Here is a 20,210-nt window from a genome sequence, read left to right as displayed (position 1 = left end):
TAAAGAAAAGTCGAAACGTCAATTTAATCTTTCTTTCAAAAATTATTAAAAAACCTAATTTTGAAACTGAAGAGACCTAAAATCAAGAAGATTTAGAAACATAAATATTTTGTTTATTACACTATCTATTGATACAGCAAATAGCACAAGAGTTGTTCAAAATAATTCGATGATATAACTTTTTTGAAATGGGCTAATTAAATTGTTGAATACCCTCAACGTGAACTAAACAAAAATATTTACTGTGATACTACGTTATAATAATTAATTAGATTGGAGTAATGAATTTAGATTATGTATCACATATGATATATATATACACCAAACGCAAACAGTGGCACACGGTAAAAATCTTATCTATATTTTTATCAATATGAAGCTTAAAATTTGCGTTCACTACCTATTGGTGTTTTTTTAATACGATGAACTGCCATGTGTAGTGTTTTATTGCGAAGAATTATTCGTTTCTGTGGAGGAAAATCTACACAAGCAGGTGAATCTTAGAAATGTGTAAAATCTTCCTTTTATTGTTTAATAGTCAATTGAATTGATTAAACTCGACTTTAAAGTTGCTAGACAATTTTTTTATGATTGTTTTCTTATAAAACAGAGTAATTATATGTGTAGGTATGCAACTACGTAGAATTTAATCGCGCATTATTTATAGAAATTATCTTTGCTTTGGACGTTTAGTGAAGCATTTAGCCAAAGTACAATATAATTGTTGTTTACTAAAAACGAATTTTAAAATCAATGATAACGACCAAATTTGAATTGACAGCAAAAACTGACAGCAGTCAGACATGACAAAGTTTCATTATATAGTGTTATTGTTTATTGTGCAATATTTTTCTCTGCAACTGCTAAGAGATGTGACGTATGTCATACTGTCATATTTATCATGGCACTTTGCCCTCACCAGATAAAAGATTTGTTGTTTTTTTCAACTATCGATAGGTTGTAAAGAGAAAATAGATAAATATACAAAAAAGATTTTATCACCAAAAGTAAGGTACAATACAGATTATTTCTCTATATGATCACTCTCCATTGAATGTAGCCGGCAATGATTTGTGAGTTGTGGTGGTTTCTTTGAGCTCCATGTCAGTACGCGACTGTTTAAGTTCAGGGAAAAGATGAAAATCACTCGGTGGTAGGTGTTCGAAAATGTGCTATTGAAATTTCTGAAGGATTTGTTAAGTTACATGTCGTGGATCAAAACAATTCCAGAAGTCAGCATGCTTCTTCGTTTGTTTTGAATAGCTCTCTGTAAGCGTCGCGAAGTTTTAAAATATGAATCTGCAGTAATTGTTTTCCCAGGCTGCTTAAAAAACCGTTGCCATAATATTACGATTGCTGAAGGTTTGATTGAATTTTGAGGGTCTTTTCATTCGTACTTTCATAAAAATTGGAATTTTGTTTAAATATTAGTTTATCAGGTTATAAATATTCATAATTAATAATATGGATACAGACAATAATAACGCTTTCAATAATACTTCTCCAGAGATATTGAAAAAGGTGCAAAATTAAGTTTAAATTTGTCACCGTAAATTTCAAGAAAAAAGTTTGAAGTTGCAAACGAATTTATATTTTACCGTGAGTGTATTTTTGATACGTTTTGAAAAATATATAAAAAAATCCTCTCTTTTAATAAATAATAAATTACTTGTATATGAACAAATCCTAAAACCAGTATAGACCTACAAGATCCAACTATAGGGATTTGCCAGCGAAAGCAATACTCAAATAATTCAGAGCCTCCAACATAAAGTGCTAAAGAGCAACCTTGATGCGCTCTAGTACTTTTGAAATAGCCACCTCCTTCGAGACTTCGAGGTAGAGACTGTATGGCAGATAATCACTAAATTTGTCAAGAGTCGCGAGCAGCTGCTCTGAAACCATGTGAACATCGAGGTAATCAGCTCCTCGGAAATACCAACTAGAGATAAAACTGAAAAAAACAAAGCCTTTTAGTTAGTGACCTCTATCGGATCAAATATGTATAAAAGTATGTGTATATATACAAGTCTGAGTTGTGACTGAGTCAATGATGAAAATCCCCGGATATCGTTCAATCGACAACACAACTGATGTTTTATCATATTGTACAGGTTTACGTAATTATTCTGAATCAATTCATCATTCCCACTTTTCTGATAATATAAGTAAATTATTATTATCACATCAATAAATAGAACAATTGATATAGTTAAATGATTTATTTTATTATATTTTCTAGGAAGTCATATTTTCTTTTGAATAAATTTTCTTACTTAAGCAACCATGCAATTCTTATATCTGGCAGACAACAAGATTTTTATATTATTCTTTAATTATATTCTTATCTCATTTAGATTCGACCCATTGATTGTTTTGTTTATTCTGTTTCGCAGTCCTGTTTCATCTAATACCATTTGGTTCTTTATTATAACAATTTTCATACTGAATACACTGTGTTTAAACCACCACTACACTCACACACATAATTACACTGTCTGACGCGCGTTTCGATAACCAAGTTATTGTCTTCAGAGACTGAAGGTAAACTAAAATCTAATGATTTGACTTACCTGTTTTATACTAAATTTTCCCATCAATAAACCTTCTCCCGCAAAAATTAATTACAGCGGGAAAAAGCTCCTTGGCCGGAATCTTCACATTGATTCCTTGACTACTAAACTATTGAATGGGCTGTAAGAGTTGTCCCTTTGTCCTTATTTAAGCTACTCCTACATTTAGCTATTTCAATGCTTTCAAATGCATCCAACAATTTATTATTGGATACATTTTTTAACAATTTTAAATTATTAATATTTTTGTCATGATTGTGACTGGCAGCGTGATCGGCAATATCTGATTTTCCGGTCCGTCCATATTTCAAACGAGCTATGTGCTCTTTAAATCGGACAATAACGATCTCTTAGTCTGCCTAATATACATTCCGTCGCAATCACCACAGCTAATTTTGATATGTACCACTCTTTTCCAAATTTTATATTTTATCCCAATTATTTTAATGTATTGTTGGATTTATAAACCAATTTAAAACCCACTCTGCTTAATATTCCTTCCAATCCTTTTGTATATAGAGAATTGAAAGATCAGAGCAAATTTTTCTTATTTTTCATTTTGAGTTTGGAAAAAAGTGGTTACACATAGAGATTTCTTAAACATAAGACGATTTATTAACATATTTATAATTCTTTTATCATCACCGTTAAGTAGTACAGCTAGATCCTTAATAAAGGTCTTCCTCTTCCTTATTGTATCTTTCGATGGTAAGTCGTAAGTGTATTAATCGATGTACTGGGAAATGGAGACGGGTCATCTTATATTGGATAAAATGATAAGAATCAGCGGGGTAACAATTTTCACAGGTTTCGATAAAACAGGGCAACGATCAAGTATCTTCCACCATTTCTTCACCTAACCAATTCTAATTGTTGTAGATAACATTGCTAAAACTGGTGAAACATACACAACTCTAATGGATTTTTTTGTAGAAGGGAAACCGCTCGAAGAACGATGCTTGGGGCTAGGTGTCGTCTGTAGTGTCGAAGTGTCAAGATATATCTACTAAAACCCTTCGTTAGAGAGTTTGGAACAGCCCTAGCAATCTAGCAACTTGTTTATTATATACTCAGGGCTAGAAGGACCTAGTAGATTTTCCATTTCTCTTCTTCTTTCCGTCTATACCAAGCAAAAAAAATATGCTTCGTGGTATTTTGTCGTTTGCAATGGATGCATGTAATCTGTAATATGTTACATGACTTTCGTTTCTAATTTATCACGAAATTTTCAGCATGGCCAATGGATGTCGCACCAAAGGGCATTGGTAGTGTTAATACCTCATCATGGTACAGTACAAGTTGTAAAGAGTGAATCTCAGTACCGTATCATTCTTCTGCTAGGCTCAAATATTTTCAATTTCTTTCTTAAGTCTATCTGTGTTCAACATATTTTGGTTGATGTGGTTGCCCCTTTCATTAACAACAAGTTGACTTCCTTCCAGATATCTGTGAAAATCCCTCTTTGAAATAGTCTTTTTACTAGTGTTAGCTTATTAGTAATTTCGAGGTGATATTATTACTTTGTGGATGTATTTGGATGCATGAAGATGATATTTGGTATAACTTGTAAAACATATTTTATGATAAAAAAAGGTTCATTCTATTTGTCTCTTACATAGGGATTGCGCTAATATATGTTTGTCCACTTCTTCATGCACTTTCCAAATGCATTGTTTTACTCGCAAACTGTACTTAAGTGGCAAATATGTAACTATATGATTTTCAGTTTTCACTTCTAGTACTGGCATCAGTCAATATACCGCTCAACACAACCGCTTGGACAAAATGATAACTGGTAACTATGTTTGTAATCAACAACATATATTTTATTTATATTTATCATTTCCAGAGGAGGAAGTGTCGAAATTTTTGTTGCAAAATGCGAATTTCTTGGAAGAATTCATTATGGAAAATATAGAGGTGGAACAACTAGAACGTTGGATAATTCGGAAATCAAAAAAAGGAAACAAAATCCCAGAAACTACGTACCCAGAAAGAAAGACGAGCTTATCTAAATGGAAATTTTGTGTCCACGCTGATAAGAGACAAATGTTGAAGAATCTTACGCATAGTTTACAAGTGAAACCGAATCAAGATCACGTGTTGTGGGAATTGGCCAATTGTATTTCAGCTGCCGTGAAAGCTGATGGATTCAGGTACCAAATTACAGAAGTTCTAAAATATATTTTCCTATTGCTACGCTATTTGTGGATTTTTAAATTATTTCTTTTTCTACATTTATACAAACTTCAGAATTTGAGCATTGATGTTAAGAAGATCGACCAATAGATATAAAAAAATGTGTATAAATAAGAATTGCTCCACAAATCTTTCAATGATTTCTGTTGTCTACTATTACAAAATATATTTTGTAGGCTATATTTGGTGGATAAAGTGAATCCAGAACAATTACATCTATATTTGGGTATAGATAGAAAAGATCTGACCTCAAAATTAAAGCTAACGAAAAGTGGTGTCACTATTCCCACACATGTAGCCCGTACACAGCAATCCATTCGATTTTCGAAAGGAAGAAATGACTGTAGATTTCCAGCTGATGTTATGAAAGAGGTGAGTAAATGTACATGAAGCTTTCATTCAGGTTTCTGATGATAGTGTTTGAAATTTAAGATGATACATATTCGGTTGATAAAAATTGTGTTGATGACATATCTATCAATTCCTTATCAAAATAAATGTATTAATTTTGAATCATTGTTGTAAATTGATTGAAGAAGAATAAAACGCTCATACCAATTTCAAGAGCTGAATGGAAATAAAATTATTCAATTGCACATTCTTAAAAATAATCAATATGCTTCATTTTCGACGCCTGCCGAAGCATAACGTACCTTGAATGAATCAGTACCTTCAATGCTGGTTATGCGCTGGCACTTTTAGTATAAAAAATTCAATTCAATTCAATATTGACAAGAATTAATTAATTATTGTGGCTAAAGTGAGAATTTTCAATCGACCTCGTATTTTAGTGAGATTTGATTCATTGTCATACCATAATACTCCTTAATGGTAGTGTTTTGTATAAAATGTGGATGTCTTTCATCGCGTGACTAAAGCCAGAATATTTGAATAAAACTGGGGAATTCCAGCAGATTATCTTAGAGTTTATCCGATTCGGAATCTACGCTGTCTTCACCAATATTTATTATCATTGATTCAATATCTCAATATCTATAATCACCAAATTTCGTTCTCAAGTAAACCAGTCTTCAATTATTTTCTAGGTGTGTCTAACACAATTATCCCAACCATTTGTACCACAAATTCGCAATGGTAGGATGGTAGCCTTAAGATTTCATGACCATGTTTTGGAAACAATTCATTGATAACATATACATTTTCTTTTCGGTTCCTTTTGGTAATTTGTAATAGTTCAGGTATTGAGACGTATTCATTAAACTCAACATTATTAGCTTTTAACCAAGTGATAATTTCATATTTGTTGGACGAAGTAGGAGGTTATTCCTTTGCAAATATATTATAAATTTAAGGTGCCTTGTCCATTGATATTGACTACGGTTCTTCTAAATTAGGAATTAGCTGTGTTCCACTTTGTAAATATTTCATCGTCCAGTCCACCGTTTTAATCTGACGACAATGATTTAGAGGAAAACACTAAACTGGCATTACTATTGACGACGGTTCTCTACATTAGGAATTAGCTGTGTTCTACTTTGTAAATATTTCATGATTTAGTGGAAAACACTGAAATGGCATCACTATTGACGACGATTCTTCTAAATTAGGAATTCTACCGTATTAATCTGACCACGATGATTCAGAGGAAAACATTAAACTGGCATCACTATTGACGACGATTCTTTTAAATTAGGAATTCTACCATATTGATGTGACCACGATGATTTAGAGGAAAACACTGAAATGGCATCACTATTGATGACGATTCTTCTAAATTAGGAATTCCACCGTGTTAATCTGACCACGATGATTTAGAGGAAAACACTGAAATTGCATCACTATTGACGACGATTCTTCTAAATTAGAAATTCCACCGTGTTAATCTGACCACGATGATTCAGAGGAAAACATTAAACTGGCATCACTATTGAAGAAGATTCTTCTAAATTAAGAATTCTACCGTATTAATCTGACCACGATGATTTAGAGGAAAACACTGAAATGGCATCTCTATTGACGACGATTCTTCTAAATTAGAAATTCCACCGTGATAATCTGACCACGATGATTCAGAGGAAAACACTAAACAGGCGTTTTCTACGAATTATTTTGATAAACGAGGTGGACCAATAATAAGACGTTGTTTACCTTCCTAACTTTCTTGTTTACGTACATTTTTAATATTATGATCGTGCTAAGAACTTTATCTAAATTGTACAAGTTTGTACAAAATGATAAACACTATTTACCACTAATAAGTAGTAATATAAGCCTTGTAATCTTCCCGTGTTTCGGCATTTTAGGTATTACAAAATATGAAAAGTTCACAGGTTGATGATGTATTATATTCGCACTTACGATGTAAAATTAAACAAAAAGTTAAATTAGTTCATAATAGAATAGATTTCAACAATAAATACACATTCAGTCAAAAAGTTTGCTAATAATCCACATTAAACAAAGCTCACATCAAATTCAACTTTTAGAACAGACAGTTATTCACGTTACATTTATTATATCGTTGTCCCTTTTTGCGATTACTACTGTCAATTTAAAGAAACTATTACATATGTCTTGTAGTTGGTCTTGTGAAGAAGACAATCGATCTTATGTTGTTATGTTTGATAAAAGAAGATAGTATGTAGAAAATATTTGTTTCTATTATCATACTATAAGAAAAATTGGTTTGGAATATCATTTTGGGGACGAAATGATAAATACTACTTCACCAAATGCATGAAACTATTCTGAATAAAAATATCGGATAATTCCAAGCACTTCCTTGTTCCTCGATGTCATGTAAGCATGAATGTCACATCATCTACAAGAGCCAAAGTACTACAAATAGCTACTATCCTCTCAAAATTAAATTCTTAAACTTCTGTGTATTGATGAGAAACGTCAGCAATTTATCTTGCAATATCATTCTTGCTAATTACATCCATGAGCATGTCATAAGTGATTTTATATCGATTACATACTTGACAATGTTAAATGAATAGCCCACACAATCAACGCATTGTACTGCTCCGACATTTTGTGGAGGTAAGCAATATCTTTCATCTGTATTTATCATCTTTTGCTATAATTATCATCATTATTTCATTTTCTTGTAGTATTATTATCAGTATTTATTATGAACAGGTATCAATGGAGTATTTGGCAACGCCGTTGTACGCGTGTGTTAAAATCTTATAGTTCAATATACTCTTCAGGTTATACTACTATAGTGAATAAACAGTCCATTTTAGTTTGGCCATAGGACTTCAATTATTTTTTCCTAGCTCATTAACTATTAATTTGTGATAGAGAATTTATCTTTACTAAATTGCACTGTTTACACTACCACGCTCCAATAGAGTTCAGAGACTAAAGGTAAACCAGTTTACCTCCAATCTCTGACCACAATCACTTGGTTATCGAAACGCGCATTAGACAGTGTAATCATGAGAGTTTGTCAGTGTAGTCAGCGTATTCAGTAACTAATATTTGGATGTTAGCCACGTAATTACTTCTTACGTAAGTTATATTTTAGTTACAGAGTAATGTGGGTCACATTCATTGTCAGCCTATAAAACAATCCGATGGGAAAATGCTGGCGGTGCTGGAGATGTGGCGACATGAGACCAGCAACCCATTTTATGAGGAGGATGAAGAAATCGCTTGTAGTTACTTAGTTTGGGGGGGAATCGCCCTACATTATGCACAACTCTACATTAACATGAATCAACAGAGAGAATTAAATGATTTCCTTCTAGTAGTCGTCAAGTAAGTAAAGATTCATAGAATTCATGAGCCTTTTGTTGTGATAGCATTGTCTAGTTTAATAGTTTAGTACGATATTCCAAGCATATGACTCTTGTACTGAACCTACTCAAGAAATGCCTCGGAACAATTGTAGTATAAGGAAAAACCAAATATGCCTAGATCCAGTTATGAAGCTGTAGAGAATTCAAAACCTTCATAGATAAACGTATCAAACTAGGCAGCGGATATACTGCCGCTTGGTAGAGGAGAGGTAAACTCTCTGATAAGTTTAGTTAGGGGCTCGTGGAGGTCTGCTATATCAGATCCTGTGTACCTGAAAAGCTCTCTACTCTCTCTACTAACATATAGAAAAGAAGAAAATACTAATGAAAGGGACTTGCTTGCAAGTTCGGAGTATTTTACTACTCTGGTGAGCCTCCATTGGCTAAAGCGACTAAAGGGATCCAGGTTACTGAGACCAACAAAATTTCATAACATTATTAGCTTTTGATGGGAAGTTACAGATTCCTAAATTTTATATCTGGACAATACCACTTAGTATTTTCTCCAAAATCACAAGAGGATCCAAAAACCCACTAGTATACCTGTCAAGAGGAATAAACTGCGGTGGCTTGGATGGCCCCAGTCACCGCAACAATGAAATCCAGCTATTGCTTTTCCGTGAAGCAGGTATCAGGTGTTTCCGCTCGACTCAGGGCCAGCTGAAGATATTATCATCCCTCTGATTCCACGTAGCCAGCACTAGGCCCTACTGGGGGTGTAGTTTTATGGCTTTTAGAGCCCTCCTTCTCTTTTTTCCCCGCATCATTGATGTTGCGGGCCTTGTCAATAGCACCAGTCAGAACTTCAACATCAGTAGAAGCCGATGCTTTGAATGTAGTGGGTTCGTTCGCGACACATTTGTGATTAAGGATCAGGTACTTTAATAACTCGGCAAGATTGCTTCCGCCTTGGATTAAGCTCATTAAAATGAGCCATCATCCGCACCAGTCTCCTCCTGATATAAAAAGGTCTAAAAAATTAAATTTGCTACGAGATCAATCAATACCGAAAACATAAACATTTCCCTTTCCTCATTTTTAGGTCAATTTTTCAAAACATGGTCAGCATAGACAGCCTGGTGATAAAAATAATGAATTTTGCCCAACGACTTGTGGACGCTGACAGAGCATCTTTATTTCTTGTGGATTCGAAAAGTAAAGAATTGTATGCGACAGTGTTTGATGTAGGTGTGGGTGAAGAGACGTTAGCCGAAATTCGTTCATTGGCAAGCGAAGAGGAAGTATCAATACAACCTTCGAAAGAAATTCGGTTTCCATTAGGAACAGGAATCGCTGGACAGGTTGCGATGAACGGACAAGTTCTCAATATAAAAGACGCTTACGCTGATCCGAGATTCAACAGAGCTGTAGATCAACTCACAGGTAGTTATATTTGGATACATTGTTCGAAAGACATAATGATTCTAAAATTTATTATTGTAGGATATAAAACCCACACTATTTTATGTATGCCCATTTTTATTCGTGGGTCTATAATTGGAGTCGTACAAATGGTGAACAAGCATAAAGGATATTTCACCAAAAATGATGAAGAAGCTTTTGAAACATTTGCTGTTTATTGCGGCTTAGCTTTACATCATGCAAAACTATATGACAAAATTCGTAAATCACAACAGAAATATAAAGTAAGTGAAATACATAACAGGAAAGGGGTTCATTGTCTTTATTCTCTTATTTTTGATCACAAGTTTTGTCTTATCATCAGCCATATTACTGAAGTTTTACTTCTTTTGCCTTCGTCACACCTTAAAACGTTCCTTAATCTGCGAGTGAGAAAATTCTTCAGTAAGCTCGAGCTCAGAAGCTAGGTATTCAGACAATCTCCCTTTTGCCAGCCATTTCATTAAGTGTCTTCATCCTCTTTGTGCTTGTATACACATATTCCAGTTAACATGCCATTTTTGGATCATCTTTGTAGTAGATGGCCCCATATGAAGTCTTGCTAACATTGTTTTGACCCAATTCGTCTCTGCTGGTAAGATTGACCTTGAAACGTCACTTAGATCCTCTTAAGTAGAATTTTGAGTTCGTTCTACACGTGCCATTCATTCATTTTGGTCCCATTCCTCTCTGCTATAAGTTTATAATTGAAATTCCTATAAATTATATACGTACATTGGATCCCGTTAGTGTACTTTGACAGTCTGCAACTTCCACATAGGATTTACAACTCTTATCAATGCTAAAAAATAGTTGTAGCGGAGACCTTTTTTTGTTTTAATATGGATAATGAATCACCCTGTATATAATTAAAGGAATAATCAGTATCACTCAATTGGGTTTACTAGCTACTGGATTACCATTAATAGCATAAAAAAGATCACCATGTACATTTCTAGTTTAGAGGAAATCAGTGATTATTTTTTTGTTGATAAACCACCATGTTAAGGTCAGATGTTTTCCTTTAAAATATTAGGTAAACCATAATATGAGAAATTTTCAAATGGGAGGAAATGAATAAAGAAATTTTTTTCCACGGGGAAGCTGTCACTACCCACCCCACCGACGGTATCGCAGCTGACAGTTGCAAGTATTGATAATATAAATCCCTGATGCATTTCACAAATCTTCTATTGGGAGGGACTTTGTCATTAATACCTAGCACTGGCTTCTGGACTATAATTACACTTCTGTTCAGTTCGATTGAAATATTATAGCAGCAAGTTATTATTCGAATTAGATTTCACATTTAGATTAGTACTAGAGCTTTCAAACGTTGAATCAATATTTTTTCAGCCCTCAAACTACCCTATTTTTGTACGATTAGGCTTAGTATACCAAACCAAGACGAGAAATAAGGACTCCATCGATATTTTTTGTAATAAATCAATGAAAAATTTTATGGTACGAAAATTTAATTTCAGAACTATCATAGAAACAAATATTTGTAGGTAGCTTTGGACGTGTTGAGTTATCATAACACTTGTACAGAAGAGGAATACAAAGCTGCCCTTCAAGTTGGAATGCCTAAAAATATAATGGGAATTGACAACTATTACTTCAATACTTTCGACTTGAAAGATATAGAAAAGACACAACAAGCAATGTTTATGTTCAATGATTTATTTGGAGAGGGTTCATTTGACCAAAGCTGCTTGTTAAAGTTCATTTTGACCGTTAGAAAAAATTACCGAAGAGTACCTTATCATAATTGGACCCACGGTTTTTCTGTTGCTAACAGTATTTATTGTATACTCAAACATTCGCCTGAAGTGTTTAAAAAAAATGAAGTAAGTATTTTTCCGTTTATTTGATAAAGGTCATTGTAAAATCAAGCTTGAATAAATATCATAGATTTAGGTGTTTATTATGGGAAAAAACCTTCAAGTATCTATATTTTCATCATTGGGGAAGGAATTAATTGAGATACATAGTGAAAGAATGAAATATATTTTAAAAACCAAATTTCAAAACGATATTGAGTTTTTTTAGGCTGGATTTACTATTCTAATCAGTGATTTTTTAAGAGGGATAGGAATTGATTTTGAAAAAAACCACAAAACAAAACGTGAGATGAACTGTTCAGAAGGCGGCTCTCAATTTGTTTCGCGTGCCGTATGGTATGTGGCACCGTCTTGTTGAAACCACATGTCAGGCATGTCCAATTTTTCCATTTTGGGCAAAAAAAATCGTCAATCATCACACGGTAGTGGTCGCTATTCATAGTAACGTTCCGGCCATCGTCGCTTTTGAAGAAGTACTGCCCGATGATGCCACCGGCCCATAATCCACACCAAACAGTGTCTTTTTCGGAATGCATTGGTAGCTCTTGCAATGCTTCTGGCCGTCTTCACTCCTTATGCGGCAATTTTCCTTGTTGACATATCCATTAAACCAGAAATGAGCTTTATCGCTGAACACAATTTTTCGATAAAAAAGTGGATCTCCCTCCAACTTTGCCAGCGCTCATTCATTGTGGGAGATCGTGTGGCTTCAATTCTTGTTCCAGCCGTATCTTATAAGGTTTTAGACACAAATCCCTTCGCAAAATTTTCGACGTAATGGAGTAACAGATGCCCAATTCGGTGGCGAATCTACATTTTACGGTCATCAGTAACACTGGTGGTACAGCCGCAATATTTTCTTCGGTCCTCAGTGTACGTTTGCCTGTTAGTGGTTTAATGTCCAAGACCCAAGCTTCCGAATAGTTCCCTCAGTGGCCGATTAAACCGCCCATAAATTGGAAAAATTGCGCGATGCACTCTCTTAATCGAGCATAAATTTTTATAGTAAAATTCAATAATTTGCAAGCGTTGTTCGTTCGTAAGTCGATCCATGATTAAATTATAGACCAAACTGAACAAGTTTCATAATGACACAAGCCACGATTCACGCTTGTCAAAAACAGTGTTGCTAAAAAGATACCAGCAAAAAGATCACTCGTTAGAACTTCTCCGATTTGAGTTTCAATAACTCTTGTTTTTTCTATTGTTCTCCTCCATTCTTTTCATATAAAATGTTCTTTCTTCTTATAATTTATTCGCTCTTTTTCAATATTTCTCATTTTGTTATCTATTCCTCCAATTGTGTCAATGCATTTCTTCTTGTCTCTCCGTATTTTTTTCTCTTCTTTGCTTCTTCATCCATTTCAATCTTCAATATTAAGATGATCACATATCATGCAAATATTAAAATATGATGTGGAACTCCTTCTTATCAAACTAGAAGGTGACATTTAGGTAATCTGTCGCATTGAATCAATCTCACAGCACCAGATATCACAACTTCATGTCACTGCCAAGCACAAAAGCACATGTCCACGAGTTTTCATCGAATAGATGCAGACCGACGAAAGTTATGCAGCCAAAGACGAATTTCCACGCTTTGAACGACGTGTTATAATACTATGTTTCTAATATCAAGCTCATGCTTCTTTTTTCACTTATTTCAAGCACTTGTGAACCGATTTTATTTCTTAAAGTTCTATACGTTTTACGGGGACAAAAACCCTAGACGACTAAGAAATCCGATATTTTGTATAATATTCTTCGTTGGTCCGAACAAGTCTAGTTTGTATATTGACGCGTATATTCCTTCGCTGATGACTTGATTATTTTTTTCCACTGTTCTGCAAGGTCAAGGTCAAGGGTATTGCGCTTGTAGATTGGTGTTATTAATATCAAAAAACCGAGATCCTCTTTTTTACTAGAAGGCACAATATGTACACTTCTTCAATTATAATAACATGACAGTCTTTATATCCAAAACTGCTCTAGTAAGAACGCGGGGGAACTCTACCTGCGTGCTGTAAGTATACACAAGTCTCTTCAGATATACATGGGGCCGTTCACCGAGGTTCTCCCAAAGGATACACACTTCGAATGCTAACCTTCTTCTCATACACGAACTCATTGTGTATTGGTCATGTGAGGGAACAGTGAAAACTAGAGTGGAAGTGTACAATGTTCATCGTCTCACAGGTTTCGGCAGGGTCTATGCATACAACCCTAATAAAGGCTCTCGAAGTCCTACTGGATCTCTTACCTTTGCGACCACAATTCGAAGCTATGAGGATGGAATATACACGATATATCATTAACAAATTACAGGTTAGACTAACTAGCGATGAGAAAAATTGGCTTCCAAAATCAAATTATTCGCTTTGAAGAAATGTAGTTAGGTGATACTCAATCTATTTACATATTAGAGTTGCTTATAACGGCCAAACTGGTAGGCTAGACGTTTGTCCTAGAGTCCTACGTGAATTGATGATGGCTGCAAGATCTAGCTCGTTTGAATGACAGGATACCCTGGCAACGACAAGATTGATTTGCACTCCAAATTGGGATCAGCAAAATCAAAAGTGAAACTAATTCCTATTCTTGGTTAGCCAAAAGTGTAGCCATTACATCTCTTTAGTCTCTGGCAGCAAGTTTCAGAAGATAGTCCTCACGGATGTGGATGGAAACACATGACAAAAACTAAGAAAGGTCATCAAGGAAAGTAGGAAAATATAATCTGCCGTTGACAACTTTTATAAATTATATGAATCAATAAATCATCTACCACTTAAAATGGAAATAAAATCGATTTTTACAGAAACAAATTTTAGGCTTTGGCTCTGTATGTAGGAGCACTGTGCCACGATTTAGATCACAGAGGAAAGAACAATAAATTTATGTTGGAGACAGAATCTCCACTGGCAGCTATTTATTCCACATCCACGATGGAACATCACCACTTCAATCAAACTGTTATGATTCTTCAGCAAGTAAGTATTTAGTTCCAAGTTAGTTTCATAATCGAGAAATGCTAAGAAATATATAAAGTATCACCACATTCACTTTATTATGTTACACTTGTTAAGATCGATAAAAGTAAAAAAAAATAGCGTCTACTAGGTTTGCTACTTAAGTTTTGAGATAGACCAATAAAAACAAGAGATTGGATTTTTTCAACATTTCTTTGCACCAATCGGTACGAGCTTTTTTTGAGTGATTGTGAAATTAAACGGCATCCAAAGCAAACAAATCTTTTGACAGCAATATTGAATATATGCGAGTGGATAGCATCGATGTTTTTGGTATAACAGTCTGTTGGTTTAATCCACATCGAAAGAAAAAAAAACATCGCTCGAAAATTTTCGCCATTTTTTCAACAAGATGAATGTTTCAAGTACCTTCAATTAGCAAGACGTTCTGAAGACGTCCACCATTAAAAATGCCAAACTATATAATGTTAGATATGACATATTCACATCAGTGTTGCCATATCTCAAAACTAAGTACCAACTCACGTATGATAATATTACACCTATCAAAAACTAACAATTGATAGAAACCAAAAAGGGCTTGACCTCTATCACTGAATGCGACCATTTCATTGGTTAATTCTTCAAGAGTTTGCTGATTCACATTTTATAATGTAGATTAGTTGAAGTTTTCTGATGTGATTATTCTAAAATCTCGTAAAAAATTAGATGAGAATGTGATAATTTTTTATCTCTTCTGTTTTGCAATCTGGTATACTTTTATCTATATATCAAATGAACAATACGTTAAAAAAATACGATTGAGGAGTTGAAGAAAAAAAATTTTACAACAAATACTTTTAACGTGAATCAATTCACTTTTTTCACCGTTTATTTTTTTAAATTATTGATAGAAAAATGATAATTTTACTACGAACTTTCGTGTATTAATGTACATTTTTCCAATATTTTCAGGAAGGTCACAACATTTTCAGCAAACTATTGAACGAAGACTATAAGCAAGTTTTAAGTTATTTGAAGCATTGCATTCTTGCAACTGATTTAGCTTTGTTCTTCACAAACAAAACCAAACTAGGAAATTTGGTCAAGACAGGAGAATTCTCTTGGGACAACGGTGAACATAGGCGATTAATTCAGGCGATAGCAATGACTAGTAGCGATCTAAGTGCTAGCGCAAAACCTTGGGAAATTCAAGTCAAAACTGTTCAGGTAAATATAATTTAAAAAACACTTATTTCTCCAAATAATGATATAGCAGTATAAAAGAGACACAATTTTAGTTTGGAAACAAGAAAAATTCCAATTGTTCTATTTGAAGTAGGATACTGCGTCTGTTGAGTGTTTACTGTGTGGTTAATCTAAAAGACTATCGTAATTATTATTGACATTTTATTGCAAGAAACTCCAGAAGTATTGGAAGAAGTGTCACGGAGAAAAGGAGATATGCTCTGTCAATACTCTGCTTTGATGTTAAAACGACACCAATTGCTTAGAGATGGCATAGTAGATTATTTAAAAAAAAATAGCAGACTAATAGGAAAAGTAAAAAACTTCGTTCTAAGTTGAAAATAGTTAAAAATAAGCTGTAAAAGGGGAAAAAATAGGAGGGTGGTTTTGTAGTTCACTAAGGTTCTAAATTGTGGGTTACAAAATAAACTTAAGACCTCCCGGTGTCATTCTCTGATATACAAACAGTTCGAAGCTAGCGCGAGTAGCCGGATTGAGCAATTTTAGACCACACTACTAAGAAGGTCACTCACCAGGTAGTTGCTAGCAATAAACAAATGCCCAGTTGCAGTTTTTCTAGATTTAATATGGAATTTCATAGCAAACCTTTTCATTTCCATTTTTACGTCAAAACAAAAAAACAGCCCCTATGCAAACGAAGGCCATGGCTACACTGATTTGTCTTCAAAGAGTAGACAAATCATTCGAAAGAGTAGGCTTCAAGCTAAACAGCTGACAGTCGTTAACGTTTTGTGCATGTGTACTTTTTCTGTAGCAGCGCTAGTCTCGTTACTTAATGGCGACACCTAGTATCCACCTATCCCAATTCATTATGACAGCGACCGGTGACTCAACTGCTCACTTAACTCACCTAACCTAACCTAACCTCACTTTTGTTTTTAATGACAAAATTCCTTTTTTCTATATGATTTCATATAACTTAAGTGATCACAAGAACAACTGTAAATAGGTAAGTGCTAGAATACTACTATGGTTTTTTTATTGTTCTTCTTGCAACATTACTTAATGATATGTTTTGATCAAAATCACTCAATATGTCGAATCGTTTTTATCAAAAATATAGGGTATAATGGAGCAAAGTGTGTTACCCCATTATGCTCTGTAGCTGCTGTCTCCATGGTGCCCCTTTTATGTAAGTAATCTGAAGGAATCATCTTGTACATTTGATAAAAGAATTTCTTTTGTTGTAGGTATAAAAAATGGTGCGTACGTATAAGAAGAAAAGCAGTTGGATTATAGAAAGCATGAAACAGGTTGATGCCGATTTAAGTAAAACAGCGAGCTATAGAAAGGTAGCTCAACTGTATGGCGTTCCACAGACATCATTGAAGCATCATGTTGCAAATAGGGGAAAGTACCCGAATATCGGATAGATTTGTTTTTTTTATGCCACTCAATAGGTTTTATGTTTCTTTTTACACTAAGATATACTCGTCGACATTGAATACTTTATGTGGTGTCATTTGAACTTTTCTCAGTAAAAGGCCATAACAAGTTATAGAAACGAGTAACGTTTTCCTTAGATAATCCCTTGGCTCTTTGATTGATTTGATTCTATCACAAAAGTGGATCGATCGGCTTGGATTTGTCGATAAATAACGAGCAAAAATTCAAGTCGATTTCCCAGCCATCATCAAGATGTATAAGGGTGGGATAGACTGCTTTGACACTATGGGGGTAGCTCTTCGCGGCAAAAAGTGGTGGTTTCTTCTGTTTGCTTTTGGCCTAGATGCATCTTTTCAAAATGTATCACTGATCAAAGGACAGTCTGAAAACTGGACCTATTGTGATTTCCGGCGATATGTACTAACTGTTTATCTACAAAAATATGGCAAGCCTGCGTCCCGTAATTCTGCTTGTGGCGTTCTTTTGCAGATAAGAGAACCTACCGCGGTATAACCGCAGGAAGTGCGGACGATCATTCGGAAGTCGACTGCTTCCAACGAAAATGTGGATATTGTCACCAACGCACTAGAAAAATGTGTAACAAATGCAATGTCGGTATGCAACTAAAGCGTTGGTACAGCTTTCACAATACATAATTGTAATATTTTCCCATAATTAATTATGTGTAATAAATATTATTATAAAACTGATGTTTTATTCCTAAGTGGTTAAAAACGCATGTGACTTTTAGAGTCTCAACTTTACTACAATACCTAGTGTCACTTGCAGATGACGCCTTCATAAAAAAATAGGGGTAGTTTACTTTTATTATATTATTTTTATCTTATCCAAATGTAGCTGAGCTATTTTATATAGAAATAAAATACATTTCTTCCTTCCTTAAACGTCAGCTTTGGTGTCGCCTTTTCGATTCTTTTCTTTGTCAGACGATTACTCCATATTGACATTATTAACATTCCTATCATTTGTCTGCTATTGTTTTGTACCTTGATGTGTTCCCACCACAGAAGTCTACTGTACTGAATAAACCACCTGTTTAAATCTTTTTTGTTAGTATGATATACAAATGTTTGCATATTTCTAACCAAGCCTGTGTAATACATTGAAATAAATAAATAATAAATAATGTTGAAGTAACAAACTATAAAAATGTTCAAAGTTGTGATCTTCTATTTTATATGTATGTAATTGTAGGTAATTGTCGAGGAATTTTATGAACAAGGAGATGCAGAAAGAAAAGCTGGAAGGATTCCTATACCGATGATGGATAGACATCAACCGGATGAACAGCCAGCAAGTCAAGTTGGATTTCTAATGGGAATTTGTTTACCTTGTTACAGTCTACTGTCCACTCTGATTCCAGAGACTAAGGCAATGTTGGAAATGTGTGAAAAAAATCTTGAAAAATGGAAGAAAATCGACGCCAACATCAAGAATTCGAAAAAAGACTTGCAATCATGTGAAGCAAGACAATAGCTGGAAAAGAATTGCAGGGATGGGGTTTGATTTTGTGGAACAGAAGAAACCAAAACTGATTTAGTAAAAAATAAATAAATTATGTTACTTGTAACATCAAACAAATTAATTATTTCCTTGGTGTCCGGGGTATTTCACAATTCTCCTCCTTCGTCCACAAGTCTCTGAGAACAAATCTTGAAGTATCCGGATCATATAAGAACTTTTTCCTTTCTTCATATCGATTTTTATTAGAATCGTTTCCATTTTCGGCTTGCTCTTGGGTAGAATACCATGTTGATAAAAAAACTCCTTGTTTGAATGAGTCAACGTCTTCTTTTCTGTTATATTGTCAATATTTTCACAAATTACATTGTCAGTGGTATTCCAAGTGTGATTAGAAGAAGTAGTGCACTATAATTTATTACAAAAACAAAAGAAAGTATTTTCAATTGTTTTTGAGTAGGTATTTTACATCAAAACCAGTATACATTGCATTCCTAGACATAGAAACAGCTTTCGATAAGGTTCTACGAACTAAAATATGGAAAAATCTGCAAACAAGAAATGTTGACAGCAAATTAACAACAGTCACTAAATTCATGTACAAAGAAACAAAAAATAAGGTAATAAGCAGAAACATGAAATTATAAACATTCACGACAGAAGAAGAATTGCGATAAGATGGCAGTTCGAATCCATTATTTATCATGGAGGAATTTATTAGAAGTGAAGAGAAAAAAAAAAGAACCACTTCATATTGGATTCCGACAACTAGAACGCATTATTATATCGGAATGTGCCTTTAGAGATGATTAATGATCTTAGCAGAAAACTAGGAAGTTCTAGAAGGAAAGTTAAACAGCTGAAAGCAAATATTGATAGAAAAAGAAATGAAAATGAACAAAAAGAAAACCAAAGTTATGGTATGGACAAATGTAAAAAAAAGGAGGACAAATAGAATTTAGAATCTAATGATAGAATAGAGACGGCGAACAAAGTGTAATATGCCCAATAATGAAATATTCGGCGAAGAAATAAAAATAAAAGTGCACAAAGCAATTTTAAGACCCAATTCTCACATATGGCTTTGAATCTTGAGTATTGACAGTGAGATACAAGAGTAAAATTGGAGCAGCAGATACGAATTCCTTCGAGCACTGAAAGGAGTAACTAAAATAAGAGAGGTCAAAATTGAGCCCACACAAGAATTTATAGAAAGGAAACAACTAGGATGGTGGGACCACCTATAAAGGATGGATAACATAATGCTAGTAAAGAAAATTTTGGAAAGTAAAACGCCAGGAAAATGGAAAAGAGGAAGAT

General features: G+C 34.1%; 1 protein-coding gene across 1 annotated transcript; it reads left to right on the top strand.

Annotated features, from left to right (window-relative positions):
- The first annotated feature begins 416 nt into the window (after window positions 1–416).
- On the top strand, window positions 417–19,010 carry LOC130445252 (probable 3',5'-cyclic phosphodiesterase pde-5). The gene is made up of 11 exons (XM_056780809.1): window positions 417–493; window positions 4,300–4,368; window positions 4,423–4,729; window positions 4,949–5,144; window positions 8,269–8,501; window positions 9,585–9,925; window positions 9,986–10,188; window positions 11,455–11,793; window positions 14,616–14,774; window positions 15,729–15,983; window positions 18,624–19,010. The coding sequence occupies exons 1-11, from the start codon at window positions 433–435 to the stop codon at window positions 18,903–18,905; spliced, it is 2,445 nt and encodes an 814-aa protein (XP_056636787.1). The 5' UTR covers window positions 417–432; the 3' UTR covers window positions 18,906–19,010.
- The last annotated feature ends 1,200 nt before the right edge of the window (window positions 19,011–20,210 follow it).

This window comes from Diorhabda sublineata, chromosome 6 (genome assembly GCF_026230105.1).
Source record: "Diorhabda sublineata isolate icDioSubl1.1 chromosome 6, icDioSubl1.1, whole genome shotgun sequence".
Lineage (NCBI taxonomy): Eukaryota > Metazoa > Arthropoda > Insecta > Coleoptera > Chrysomelidae > Diorhabda > Diorhabda sublineata.
This window is presented reverse-complemented; position numbering and strand designations above follow the sequence as displayed.

Excerpts from the sequence above, each read along its gene's own strand:
- LOC130445252 (XM_056780809.1), top strand. The coding sequence starts at position 433 with ATGTGTAGTGTTTTATTGCGAAGAATTATTCGTTTCTGTGGAGGAAAA. Across the intron at positions 5,145-8,268 it reads CAGCTGATGTTATGAAAGAG|TTACAGAGTAATGTGGGTCA; the intron begins GTGAGTAAATGT and ends GTTATATTTTAG. Across the intron at positions 11,794-14,615 it reads AAGTGTTTAAAAAAAATGAA|GCTTTGGCTCTGTATGTAGG; the intron begins GTAAGTATTTTT and ends AACAAATTTTAG.